This window comes from Prorops nasuta, unplaced genomic scaffold (assembly GCF_024137725.1).
Source record: "Prorops nasuta isolate Cenicafe-Biocafe unplaced genomic scaffold, Cenicafe_Pnas_1.2 PNAS00053, whole genome shotgun sequence".
Lineage (NCBI taxonomy): Eukaryota > Metazoa > Arthropoda > Insecta > Hymenoptera > Bethylidae > Prorops > Prorops nasuta.
In genome coordinates, this window is record NW_027116850.1 from 268,156 (window position 1) to 282,361 (window position 14,206).

At 39.2% G+C, this 14,206-nt stretch overlaps 1 protein-coding gene across 1 annotated transcript; it reads left to right on the plus strand.

Moving 5' to 3' along the window:
- The first annotated feature begins 232 nt into the window (after positions 1-232).
- Positions 233-14,158, plus strand: Oatp26F (Organic anion transporting polypeptide 26F). Its single transcript, XM_066744927.1, has 13 exons — positions 233-454; positions 2,445-2,496; positions 6,417-6,636; positions 7,709-7,877; positions 7,943-8,081; positions 8,157-8,331; positions 8,419-8,521; positions 10,479-10,600; positions 10,941-11,204; positions 11,303-11,504; positions 11,729-11,876; positions 12,029-12,408; positions 12,613-14,158. The coding sequence occupies exons 1-13, from the start codon at positions 447-449 to the stop codon at positions 12,812-12,814; spliced, it is 2,184 nt and encodes a 727-aa protein (XP_066601024.1). The 5' UTR covers positions 233-446; the 3' UTR covers positions 12,815-14,158.
- Positions 14,159-14,206: the final 48 nt, after the last annotated feature.

A 14,206-nucleotide genomic window follows, 5' to 3' on the forward strand; every position in this document is an offset into this window, starting at 1 on the left:
AATATGGTAATGTCCGATGCACGTGGTCACACACCACGAGGAGGGAAAAAGAGTGCAATCGAGTGCGTTTGCTGGTGAAAGAGTGAGATAAGGGAAAGGAAAGAGAGAGAGAGAGAGAGGAAAGGCCCCACTATACTGGCTGAAAGACCGCTCGACGGAGCCGTTCCCCGAGTTTGACAGAGAAACAGAGAGAGTTCAAGGCAGTCGTGTTGCTCTCTGCGTGCCACGCTCATCGTCCTAGGATCGCAGAAACACATCAGCGCTCTACAAGCCGGTGATCGCTGTGAACATCATGCAAAATCCAAGACGTGTCATCTTCCACGCAAAATCAACGCAGGCGAGACAATATCGATTGTGAGAATCGAATAATTCTTTGTTGGCTCGTGTGTCTGAGATTCCAACGAATAATTAATACCGACTTGACAAGCACGTGCTGATGTGGAAACATGAACGAGTGAGTAAAGCTGTGAAAAAGTTACAATTATAGATTAATTAAAAATTTAATTGTTTTGCTCGTACAAGTTTATTTCAGAGAGAATTTAGGTCTATTGCATAATGTAATTAATACAGTGCCTATATTGAGGTTTTGAAAATATTTATAATAATTTAATGTTTTTTGGAATTTTAATTGGTAAATTTTTATCAAATTGGATGGTTGTCCACAGGTGAGAAACGAAGGTCTGTGAATAATTTGAAACAGTATCCGGAAGTGAGAAGAAAAGGCAATAATTAACTTGGCTGGTGCTAACGTAAAAGAAGCTAGAGTATACGTTTTCATTAATTAATTATTGTACGTTGAAAGGAATTAATAACAGTTAAAAATTGTTTATATTTAGGCAATTTCTTGTCATTTTTCTTGCGAGAAAGACGAAAAATTCATAAAAGAAGACGTAGGAGGAAATGAAAAGTGAATGGAAAGGACCTGACTTGGAATAAGGATAAATGCAGGAAGTTTGCGACGTGCAGAGAGAAGCTCCGCCTCCTGAAGTCACGTGCACAAATATGCATGCTGCAAAACTTGCATAACTAGCAATATTTTTGCGCTCGACAAAGTTCTCATAGCACACTGACGGTTTCAGCCAATTTCATAGAGATTTTACCTTTTTTGCATAATTAACGAATAATACCGTTGAGCCAACTCATTTGGTCTTCGAGATTCAACGTCAATCCGGACCATCTTTATATTTTCTTCTTTTTGCAATGAAACATTGAAAATTCTATTCACTCGTAGTAATATCATGGATTGTAGATAAAGGCTACTTTTGTTTAATTATGCGTTGCACGTACAACGAGATTGGACAATTTGGTCAAGCAGATAACATATCTATAGTGAATGGATAATCTGCTGGTGATCCTACTGATCTCTCCAAGAATCACCATGGTCAATACAAATCAGTTCCGTATTTCTCGGTGAAAGCGTAACTTTCGCGGTGCGTATTTGGATTTGACGTTGCGTTCAATTACCTTTCAGTCTTGCCACATTACTCGTCCTTTTCTTCGACCGATTCTCCACTCAAAATCGACCAAAGTCCAACTATGCCTTACCTTTTATCTCAAGATCAAATTTTCCATAAATAGTTTTCCTAGAAAACTACTATTTTCCCTTGAGCAATTAGCAGTGATTTTACACATGCAGTTTACTGGTTTATCGACCGTATCACTTTCATATAAATTTTTATTCTCACGAAAGGTCAATTCTCTTTGAAAAAAATTAGTTTTAAGAAATAATGCTATACAGTTTCGAAGCAGCATACGAAGGAAAATTTTTCACTGTCACGCGTGAAAATATAACGAAAACTTTGTAATCGTAAAAAACATTGTTATCTATAAATATTAGAAGCTTGTGAGAAGTTACAGCAGTGTCTATCGATCGGTACTTACCTTCTGAGAAATGCAATACATAGTATAGACCAAGAAGAGAGGAGAATGAATTTACAGTAAAATGTATAAACGTATGATAACAAGAAGTCGATCAGAGAGCTTTTAACGTCAAGATCTCAAATCAATTACTTAAAGAGCTGAAATAATTTTATAATAAATATCAAGTCAATTGAGAATTTCCATCTGAAAGTTTCATAATTGAACTAAAAAATTGTACACAGTACAATAGTAACTGTATTACTGGTATATAATCGTTGATCGAATATGGAATAAATATAGGATATTGAAGAGGGAAATAATTTGCACTTTTTGTCGATAAAAAATTGTCGAGTGCCGATATCGAGGAGGAAATGGGGTTCGTCGACATTTTCAGGCAATAATCGCATAACCGCAATCCAAATTATCTCGTTGCTTCGATGATCATCGGACCTATTACCACTCATTCTCACTTATCAAGTCTTATTTTCTGCCTGGAGAATGCACTCGGTGCATCTTGAAACAAATCTAAACAATACTCGTTTGACAGACCTATAAATAACTCGCATTTTTCTCTTCTTTTTCAGAACCACCATGAATGGAATCGACAATCCCGTCTTCGACTTTCCGGACAGACCGGTAAGCTCTTTTTAATCATTAATAAAAAAATATATAGAAAAATTTGTAAATCTGTATAATTTGCTTCTAATGCAACCAGCCTACATATAAATACATTGATATATAAATTTTAATAATTCATTGCAAATAATCCGACGAGTACGCTTGAGAATTATGTGTTTCAGATATCTCTCCTATGGTGATTGACACACTTTTAATTAATATTGCAATAAATACTGGAAATATGACTAAGAGTGCCAATTGCAGAGAGGGCAATCAATAATATCTGCTAGCTGGAGTATCGATTTTCAAGAAAATAGACGACGATACTCTTGGCTTCCGGTAGTCTCAGCTCACGCATACTTATGCAAATTTCCATGCAGAGGTGAATGCAAATTTTCGCAAGCACAAACACCCTAGCGGGCAAAACGCTTCGGGGTATATTGCACTTGTCGCAGACTATACGGCTTGACACGATATTTCCTCTAACAAATAGACGAAAATCTCAGGAAACGTGATTATTGCGATTATTGATAAACAAAATTTTGAAAGGGTGTGTGTGGTAAAGCATGTGTAGTCTGACGGCGACTCGTGGAGATAGTGACGGGTCGTCTCGTCGTTCATACACGAGGAGAGCGATATACTGATATTTTTTATACAAAGCATCTGGAAAAGCGACTCCCCCCCCCCCCTCCCCCACCATTTCCCAGAAAATAGGCCAATTTAAATCAAATGATTCAACTATATAGAAAATCTGTGAAGATTTCACGTCAGAAATTTTGTAAAAGAATACACTATGAAAAATGAATTTTCCAAGCTAATTATGGTAGACCGCACGGTTGCATGGTAAACAAGAATGAAATTGCCAGCAGGTGGAAAACGGGTAGATTTTTCACGGAGTCGTTCGAAAACGTGATTTTTTAAAAGCTTCGCACAGTATATATATATGTATATATATTGAACGTGCCGGAAGCTCGTACAAAGGTCTTTTGAGAGTCGCTTTCATTTCGAACGTGATGCGGCACAACGCAATCGAGAAAAAGAGAAGCTTGCGTTGCACGAGTTAAAAGAGAAGAGATCCGTCTCGTTCTGGTTTGCAATGGAGAAGAGGATGAGCGACCAATGTGTACGTATACAAGGACAAAAAAATATGAAAGAGAGGGAGAGAGCCCTTTATGCAAAAGACCTCCTCCCCCATTTCGCTTATTTTGTCTTTTCACGCTCTACCCACATACAGTAGCTGTAATTCCTAAAATTATAATTGATGGCCAAGCGTGACAGACTTTTGAAAAAAGATGCTCGCTTCAGAATCCTCCAGCGTGGATAAAAAACTTGTCTTTATTCCATCATCGGTTAGAGTCGAAAGTTCGTCTATTATAATTATTCCGATGATTACTCTCCTGACGAGAGAATCAAATTAAAATTATTCTGCTATCGTCTAGTATTTTTGCTGGCGATGATAAAGCGTCAGCCATGACTTCGAAACGTTTGATTCGTATATAAAAAAATGAGAAACGTGTCACGTGGCGCGAACGCGTCGAGACGTAGCATTATCGAGTATGATTATTGCAAAGTTGATATTTGCATTGAGAAGAGGCGGAGGGAGGGGGGAGTCACGGTCAAGAAAAATTGCGACAAGAGACGTTTGGTCGACGTGTCCGGACCAGGGCAGACTCGTGCGCGTTGAGAAAGCTTGTATTATATAGGCTGGCAGCATCGGCGGAAGCCATGAATCCTTGTTAATTCCGTAAAATTTATGACCGAAGGTCACGTGACCCGCAAAACAGGCCACGCTACGGTTCTCGGGGATGCACCCCCCTCTCGCTCCAACTGCTTCCAATGCTCGATTCACCCTCTCCGAAATGTAAATATGTTTACATTATGCAAAATTTATCGTTGTCTGCGAAAAATTGCACCGGCTCGCTCTTAAATGGACAATTTTCAATTCGTCCAATAGAATTGCCCAAGAAACACACAGCTATCCCTATAAACGTTTTATATCTATATACTTTCCAAATCATCGCACGATTTTATTATTCATGCATAGTTATATAAATACAATAACGAACCTTTGATTATTACTATAATAAATTTTACACTCTTATTGCACATAAACCCTGACCTATCGCACTTGAGAAAATTTTCTCGATAATTCCCACGTGTTTTACCGTACATCAGTATCCCTGTATTATTCTATCAGTATCGAATCGACCCTGGCAAATTTCGTCGAAAGTGAAAATTGTACAGGTGGAATATATTGCGGTTGGTACATATAGTTATTTGAAGGGGAGGGGGAGGGGGGTGGATGAAAAATGGTTGCATTAGGGGAAACTTTGTGGAGAATTAGCATCGATCTTGAGAATGTCGCGGAGAGGTTTTTATGTCGCTGCGAAGCAACAGCTAGCTGGGGTGTTTCCCGGAGGGATGATAGGGTTTATGTCAGGACACAATGCGAATGTGTAGACGCAGCTAGGTTCACAGAGTGGTAGTGGTGGTGGCGGTAGCAGCGGTTCGGTTCTCCTATTATATATATATATATATATATATATGACAGTTTAACTCGGGGGGAAAACTGTGAGCAGCGAGCACGAGCACGAGCTTCGAGATCCTCACCTCACTCCTCAGTCGCGTGTGACACGCGGCACCAAGCGCAACTTTTACACCAACCGCTTCCTCCGTGTGCTTAAACTTTATCGAATATCCAACCTTCGATTTTCCACATAGAGGCACATTTGCTATTTTTAAACATGGCGTACCATCAATAACCTCTCGATTCTTTCTTTCGTTCGTTAAATTAACATTCGTGGTCGATTCGATGAGTGAACTATTTCATGTTCAATCGATTATACGCGAGTTTCAACCTGTCGCGCGAATTACGTAATGGAATTGATGAGTGAAAAAAGTTATTAACATTTATAACAACGAGCGTCTATCGTACCATCGTGACTCGTGCTTTTTTATCACTCGCGGCGTGTAAAGTGATCGAGACACCTGAGTTGTTGAAAGAGCTGACTAGAGTTCTCTCTCCGACGAGATGGAAAACTCGTGCGTGCTTTAAAAGAGGGATTTCGGATTAAAGAGCGTTAGGTAAAAAGCCGATTTTATGGGCTAAACCGGAAGCACGTATGCTGGGATCGTCCAACCATTCCTTCCAACGATTACACGCACTTTTTTATAATATTTATGCCGTTTTGCTTCTCGTTTATTCGAAATAATGGGGAATATTTATAGAGTTCATAGAGGGGCTCTACTAAATTGAATGTCGAGTATTTTTTTAATAACACAAAAGTGGAATTTGATGATCAATCTTCAAGCGTTAATTATACAAGGAAAATTGCGAAAGGATTGAGGAGGTTCGACAATGAATTTTTAATCGAGTGGGAAATTCATTTGACTGACGAATCTCTCGCATCTTGTGACAGAGGAGGATTTTTATACATAAACGAGTAGTGGAAATTCAAGGAAGGATTTCAAAATTGATCAAGAAGATAGAATAGAAAAAGAATTTTAGCATAAAGTGCAGAAAAGGGTGGAAGGAGTAAAATGACTCGTATCGCGAAGAAATTTTAACGAAGAGGCAAGCAGTGAAAATTTCCTTTTTCTCCTCTCGTCTATGAAATTTGTCTGTCGAGTCCTCGAAGAAGCAGATTCTCCAACGACCCATCATGCGAGACAAATTTGCATTCAGTGTGAGTCTTGTGTATATCCTCCGATGAGAATTCTTTCTGCAAAATTTTCTCTTCCTTTACTAAAACAGCTTCTCTTCAATTATGAACGCCTCCTTCGTGTATTCCAGACTTTTGCTGAACTCTACAAAATTTCTAAATACAACATAAAAGAGAACTCTAAAGCACCATTCATGAATAATTTGCTTGGCGGAATAACGAAAATATTGGTTCTGATAAAAGAGATAAGAGCTGTGTTTGTTGTGTGATTTTCAGGCGGGAGTGGGAGACATTCACGAGAGCCTGTCAAATTTTCCGGAGCAGTTCGGAAATGGAGCTGGGAAAGCGGAAATAAAGGAGGATTTGCGAGAGGAAGAGCGGAAGTCCGAGGACAAGTTGAAATGTGGTTGGTTCTGGTTTTCACCCGTTTATCTCCAACGATTTAGAACCGCCAAATGGGCATTGTTCTGGTTGTGTTGGGCCGGGGCTATGCAGGGTGAGTGCAAAAATATTCTTTCTATCGAAAAATTCAACAAGATCGCGCGATTATCGAGACATGCACGCGCATAGGAGCAATTTACAAATTATTGCGGCCGAATCACTCTATAGCAATAAGCTATATGCGCTTGGTAAATATAGGTGAAAGGGCAACGTCTGCGTTCGGTGTACGACGCGTTGATAACAGACGTGCATCGAAATGCAATTTGGAAGCTTTCAACGGATGGGAAAGGAGAGAGGGAGGTGACTGACGATAACCGGAAATCGAGTTTTCCGGGGCGACGCTACGTCAGGAGGTGCAAGTGGAGGGGCTGCGACTGGCTGAAAGGGTAGAAAGAAAAGTGCAAGGGATGACGGCGCAGCGAAACGGGGACAAGTGTAAATCGTTTTAGACTAAATATAGCCCTTTGCCTCGCTTCGCTTCTCTACCGAAGATTCTCCAACGCCAATGTAGCGCGAAAACGCCTTGAAATTCTATATTTACATAGCCTTCTCTAATAAAGGCACTGTTTCATCCTTAAAAGGCAAATTACGTAATAATATTACAGGATTAAAAATAATCCATTTTCAAATGGAGTTTTAATTTTAATCGAGTTGGAGATGACTCGGCTAGGTAGGATTTATCGAAAGGGTATAATTTCTAGGCTTCCTTCTCGACCGTTTCATTTGGCGTTTGGCAAATGTATAGGCAGAGTGGAGACGGTATGGAGGCATAATTTTATTAAATAAACGGCGAAGCTTTGAACGAATGGTCTCTTTAATTCGCACAGGGGTTGTCGTCTATTGCTCCTGACAAGATGGGTTGGGTTGGGTCGCGGGGCTGTATATATATATATATATATATATATGTATATGTATATACTGGTGGAACGTAGAGGGGGAATTAGTTTACCCTTACGATTCGCGACTACGCGCGTCGCGACGAGCTTCGACAAACACCGATATGCAGATTCGTGGAGAAAACTCGACTCGTAATTTTCCCCTCCGATCCCTCACACGACTCTCAAAACTCATTTATACACTACGAAGCAGCGAATTAAAACGGATGTAACATTTACCCTATTTTTCAGGTATGGTTGTCAATGGTTTCGTAAACGTTGTAATCACGACGATCGAGAAGAGATTCGGCCTGAGGTCCTCGCAAACTGGACTCATAGCTGGTGGCTACGACATTGCAAGTTTTCTACTCTTGGTACCAGTTAGTTATTTAGGCGGACGCTCGAAAGCTTCGAAACCGAGGTACATTTTTTCACACGCCAAAATTCGACAAAGCAAGTAAAGTGAGAATTTGAATTTTTCTGCAGGTACATTGGCATCGGTGTGCTAGTTCTGGGACTGGGAAGTTTACTCTTCGCATCGCCTCATTACTTGGCTGGTTCTCATAGAGGCAATCAGCAAATAGAAAATATATGCCGGAGGACGACAAATACCTCGACACTTCCGGTACTAAACTATAGTCAGAATAATTTCTACCTCGCTAAAAGCCCTTTTTTCAAATTGATTTAAATCCTCATTCAGGAATTCTGTGGCGACACTACGGAACAGACAGATTCGGATCCTTACAGTGGCGTGTACTTAACTATTTTCTTAATAGCCCAGCTTCTTCACGGGGCTGGGGCGGCACCCTTTTACACGCTCGGCGTCACCTACCTCGATGAAAATGTCTCCAAGAAGATGTCATCCGTATATTTGGGTACGCGAGCCCTCCTTACCACGTCACGATTCTAGCTTCTACGAGCAATTCTTTCCTAATTTAAAATTTAATCTTTTCTTTATTCAGGTATCTACTACACAATGGCCATAATAGGACCAGCATTGGGCTACGTTGTTGGCGGTGAATTACTGAAACTTTACACGGATTTTCTACTGGTCGATCCGTCGACGTGAGTAAAATCAAGAGCGATATTTGTGGAGAAGGCGTAAAAATTAACAAAACTCTCGGAGCAGATTAACAGGATGGGGAATGAGAGCCATGTGACGTAAATTGTCAGAAGTTTGAAATTTTTGTCTCATTGGCGTAACATGTTTTACGTTGGGGACACGAACGTCTATCGGCCAGTTGGGGCGGGGCTTTATTAAATTCTCGAGTGGATTTATCGGCTATTTGCGCCAATCTGTCCGACAACAGGATTGCCACTGATACACGCGTTCTCTCCTGTGTATGCTCACGTGTGTATTTCATCGTGGAATACGGTAGTATACAGGGCAGGAAATTAATTCCTATTCAACTGAAAGCTCTAAACAATAAAAATGGATTCTGAAAAATTTGTACAAGAATTTTTATAGTTTTAATCACTTTAGTATCAATGTTTTAATGTAAACCTTGCTTTTTATATTCTGTGTTTTTTTTTCGAACTCTTTGTTCAGTCGGGAATTAATTTCACACCCGGTGTATGTGTACGTTCGTGCATAGTTCGATACAAGTAATTTTCGCTTATGTACTTACAACCGAAACGCGTCTGTTTCCATGGATAATATCCCCGTCTGTTAAATACCCTTTGGCCAGATATGTATACAATACTATTTGTCTATTGGCATTGAATGCTCGATTGAAATTCTGTCTACGAACGAGAGTGCAAACTCCGATGGAGATTTCGCACAAAATATAGCGTTAATCATTTGTGGAAAGCAATAACTTTTCATGTTTTGGGATTAAATTTAAAATATACATTGAGGAGTGCTAATAGATCATGTAATGGACCATGACGATTAATAGCACGTGCAAGCTATTGGGGAAAATGTAAATGGGTGCAGCAGTGTTTGACGATCTCGCAGTTGTTACCCTTCGAAATTTGTCAGTCCCTCGACACTTGGGGTTTGCGCAGTCGATCTCCATTTGTCTGCCTCTCCACCCCACTGTGATCTATCCCAGTTATGTTTCTTTAAAAATACTTTGCACAAATTTCTTGATGGAAAATTATGAGTTGTATTTGATAGGTCGTTTAAAAGGGTACAATATTGCAATGAGATTTTTTCTCTATTAATGGGGGAGAAGAGGGGGGTGGGGGGAGGGGACAAAGGGTATTTATGGTGGGCTTCAGGGAGAGTTTGCTGAAAGCCACAAGAGCATGCGAGAGTTTTGTAAAGGGGGGAAAAGTGGTGGAAGGGGAAAGAAAATGCATACCTGCGTAACGGTCGTCTCGACTATACATGCACGTGTACTCGTTGCATTTAATTTTAAATGAAAAGTTTCTTGCGCTTGGCACGAGCGACGAGAACGACCAGATGCCATCTGGCCGGAGCTTTTTTCTTCCATCTCCACTATTGCTTCTCTTTATCATTCTTTTTTCGGACTCTCCCCCATTCCTACCTCTGAAAACCACGGACCAGTGTACTATTATACGTCAAACTTAACTGGCTATTGGTGAAAATCCCAGGGAATATGTGCAATAGCCGCTCCAATTGTAGCTCCGCTTGCAATTAACCGCTCAACTTTCATGAGAGCCCGTTGACATAAAATTGCCTCTAGCATTCCGCAGAACGCGAAAGCATACCCACTTGCTTTCACGAGTTTTACAATTATTGCTCTTAAAAGGAACACTCACCTCTCCCCCCTTTCCTCGAATTTCCAAATTAACAAGTTAGTATTGTAAAGCTGTACCAACCGTTTGAAAAAAAAAAAATCATCTAAAATCTATACTTACCGTCCCAATTTCGGCCAAATTATCCAATAATTGAACTAGATATTCACGATTGAATCTATAAAAGATATTTTTACCTTCAATCTAGTTGAATCCTCGTAGAAGTTGTAAGGAATAGGATTGATCCAAGGAATATTGATCAAGCGGGTGAATTTTTCATAAGCATCGTGGAAATTGACGATAGAAATGTTATTTTCAGAATTGGTCTGACTCCTGACAGCAACGTTTGGATCGGTGCTTGGTGGATAGGCTTCCTGGCAGCTGCTGTAATTTGCTTCATAATCGCAATTCCAATTTTGGCTTTCCCACATGCTCTACCTGGTAAATAAAACACTTCTTTATTTCCCCAGGATTTATTCATATGCCACTGATTGTCTGGTGAACGCTAAATCGTAATTAATACCTCGTTAAAAAGTTTCGAGGACACTGAAAATTTCATGCAATTAGCCAAGGCATTCCGGGAACTCCCGTATACCGGGCCGCACTATCATTTCCCAGCGGATATCCTCCTCCTCCTCCTCTCTACCTGAAAATTAACTATCTCATTTAACGTGATCTCCCAACGTAATGTCTCTTATGAAATAATCGGAGAATCTTGCTGAAACTCGTGCCACTATACATGCAAATGTTATTTTTTTCTCAAATTCTTTATTGTCATCAGGATGGGAGGATCTGGCGAAGGAAAAAGTATCGGAGGCCCACGAAAAGGCGACCCAAGCATCTACCTCGGAGAGTGGAGTGACTTTCTCGAAAATACGAGAATTACCACGCGCCTTGGCAGAATTATTGGGCAATCCTGCATTTTTTATGCTGAATCTGGCCGGAGCCAGCGAGGGTCTTCTAATCGCTGGTTTCGCTGCTTTCCTCCCAAAATTGATTGAAAATCAGTTCAGCGTTAGCGCCAGCTCAGCTGCTTTATTAATGGGTACGATATTTAATTTTTTATTTATCGCATTTATTATTTTCATTGAAAATTTAGGAGAAACGGAGCAAAAATTCTTTCTCATTATTTGCTTTTTTTAGGTCTCGTGACGGTTCCCGCGGGAGGAGGTGGGACCTTTCTCGGCGGTTATTTGATAAAACGTTGGAACCTACAGTGTTCCGGTATCTTGAAATTCTGCCTCTTCGCAACAGGAGCTTGCATTATTTTCACCCTGTGCTTCGCCCTGAGCTGTCCGAATCTGCAATTTGCTGGTCTTACTGTACCTTACGCAAGTAGCACGAAGTAAGCTATGAATAACTTTTCCAATTCAATTGCAATATTATTTTTATCTATCCACTCGGCTCTTGCTGACCTAGATCCTAATTAAATGATTTTTCCATTAAAAATAGCACAATCCAGATATCAACTAAAATTGTTCAAATAATTACCGAAGAAAAATCATCATTCCTATTCGAGTCGACTATTGAGAAATTGTCTTGTGTAAACCGAAATAATTTTTATTTCAGAAAGTCTTTTTCATTGGATAACGCGTGTAATAACGGATGTGGCTGCTCAAGATCGGAATTTAATCCGATATGTGGAGTTGATGGCATTACGTATTATTCGCCCTGTCATGCGGGCTGCTATCAAGAGATACCACTGAACGATGTCAAGGTTGTTTAATAATAATAAACATAACATAGCGACGACGTAAAACAAGTTAGAGTAACAATATATAAAAGCGCCCTATGGATAAATAAATAATATAATCTGTTATTAAATTTCATGAAATTATTATAACTGAGATGAACAATGAATTCTCGTAGGTCTACGCTGACTGTGCCTGCATCCATTCGTCGCCGATGAATACGACTAACGCAAATGACGAGGCAGTGTCCTACGAAGCGATGAACACAACTTGCACCAGCACTTGCTCCCATTTATGGCTTTTCGTTGCATTGGCGTTCTGCAACATGTTTATGACTTTTCTCTGCACGATGCCAGCCCTCTCGTCAACCCTAAGAGTTGTGCGGGACGATCAAAGGTCATTTGCCCTGGGAATACAATGGATCAAAGTGAGAATTCTTGGTACCATCCCAGCCCCAATGGTATTCGGGACTCTGATCGATGACACCTGCATCCTCTGGCACGAAACGTGTGACGACAGAGGGGCCTGCCTCGTCTATGACAATTATTATATGAGCAGGTATACGATTTCCCATTATAGCTTTTTTTTGCTCGTAAAAAACGACTTCACACCCTTGATCCTAACGGAAATTTCACGCTTACTCATTCATTGCCTAATAACTTTTCAGCCTTTCATAATTTTCTCCCTAGTTGTTCGTTTACAGTTCAAACAGATTTTTTCCCTTTTAATGCCAATTTGATTGAACTTCCTTTTCACATGCAGGTACATGTTGGCACTGGCGCTGATCGGTAAAGCAGCTTCCTTGCTTTTCTTCTTTCTCGCTTGGTGGACTTATGTACCACCAGGAGGTAGACGCACAGACGCAAGTTCTAGAAATGAACCGACGGCTACATTAATGCTTGCCGACAGTCCAAATCATACCCGAGCTACACCAACGACGATAACACCGATTATGGACACGTAGATAGCTCGGTGTGAATGACAATTTCCTGCGAGTCGCCCTTATTTTGCTCATAATTTTCTTGAAGTTGGATGGATAAAAATCAATAGATATTTCTTAAGAGGGTCTTCAAGAATTGCTGATCTCATTCATAAGGAAAATCCCGCGATGATCAATAGTTTTAGAACTGTTTCGTTATTAAATTGGAAATATTACTTGACACTCTGATTTGACAATTATATTGACACGTTTAAGTAATTATTATTGAAACAAGTTGCCTTGTTACTAGTCAGTTTTATTGACGCAGGTGAAACCGAGATAGTTTTGTGTGAATAAGAGCTAGCGCGCGAAGCGATTTATCAGTCTTGCAGAAAGCACAGTGATATAAGTTATTTATTCTTGCCTATAGTATAAATTGATCCTTTAACGGTAGAACTCTATTCTATTTATAATTTCTCAAAGTGTAAAGAGCCACTAGTTATAAGCACATACGGCGATTGAATAACCACTGAATGTCATTCTTATATATAGGGTGTCTTGAAAATCTGTTGCATTTGAAAAATAACTTAATGTTTGACAATTAGAAAAATCCTGAATATTTTTTGTAACTCGATTGGTTATTTGATCAGAAAACTGCCAGGTTTCTGCTATCTCTTATACTTAAAGTGGTGTTTACTTAGGTATGCGCAAGCTAAAAGAATTTCTTTAACTTGATTAGGTAGAATTTTATAACGTTTGTATTTTAGCATTAAAATTATAAGAATGTACAGTTAAAATGATAAAAAGTAACAATGTTCAAATTCACTGCCAAGGTGCAGCAAGGACCATATAGTGTTGAGGATTGCAAATCTTTTTTATTCTTATCAAATTTTTAATTAGTATTGCGCAATTAGTGTAACTATAATTAATAATTAATCGAAACACAGTAAACCGCACAAGTGCATTTTTCCCGTATCGATAATATCGAATGCCTGACAGTATCAGTATTCTTCCACAACAATTTCAATTTATATCGCGTGCAATCAATGTACATATATTCTTTCTATTTATAAAATAAACTTTTTATCCTCGTGTGTATCGCAATTTACGAAACATGTGCTAGAATCGATGGAATGGTCGTTTCTTTTTTTACAAGAGTAATTTAAAGTGCTTGCACGATTATATGATCTCATTGTAATTTTCTCCTAAAGAATGTTCTGAGGAAAATATTCTGTATACAACAAATATTAATTGAAAATAAGAAATATTAATGTAATTTGTATGTATAATTATAATTATTGGATATTTTACATTCATTTGTATGAGAGAAAAATTTATATAAGGTAAGATTAGCATTTTACCGAATGTTTTATACCTATTTACATTGCAATAAAGTAAATGTTAACTCATGTACCGTGTTAACACTGTTAAATATTT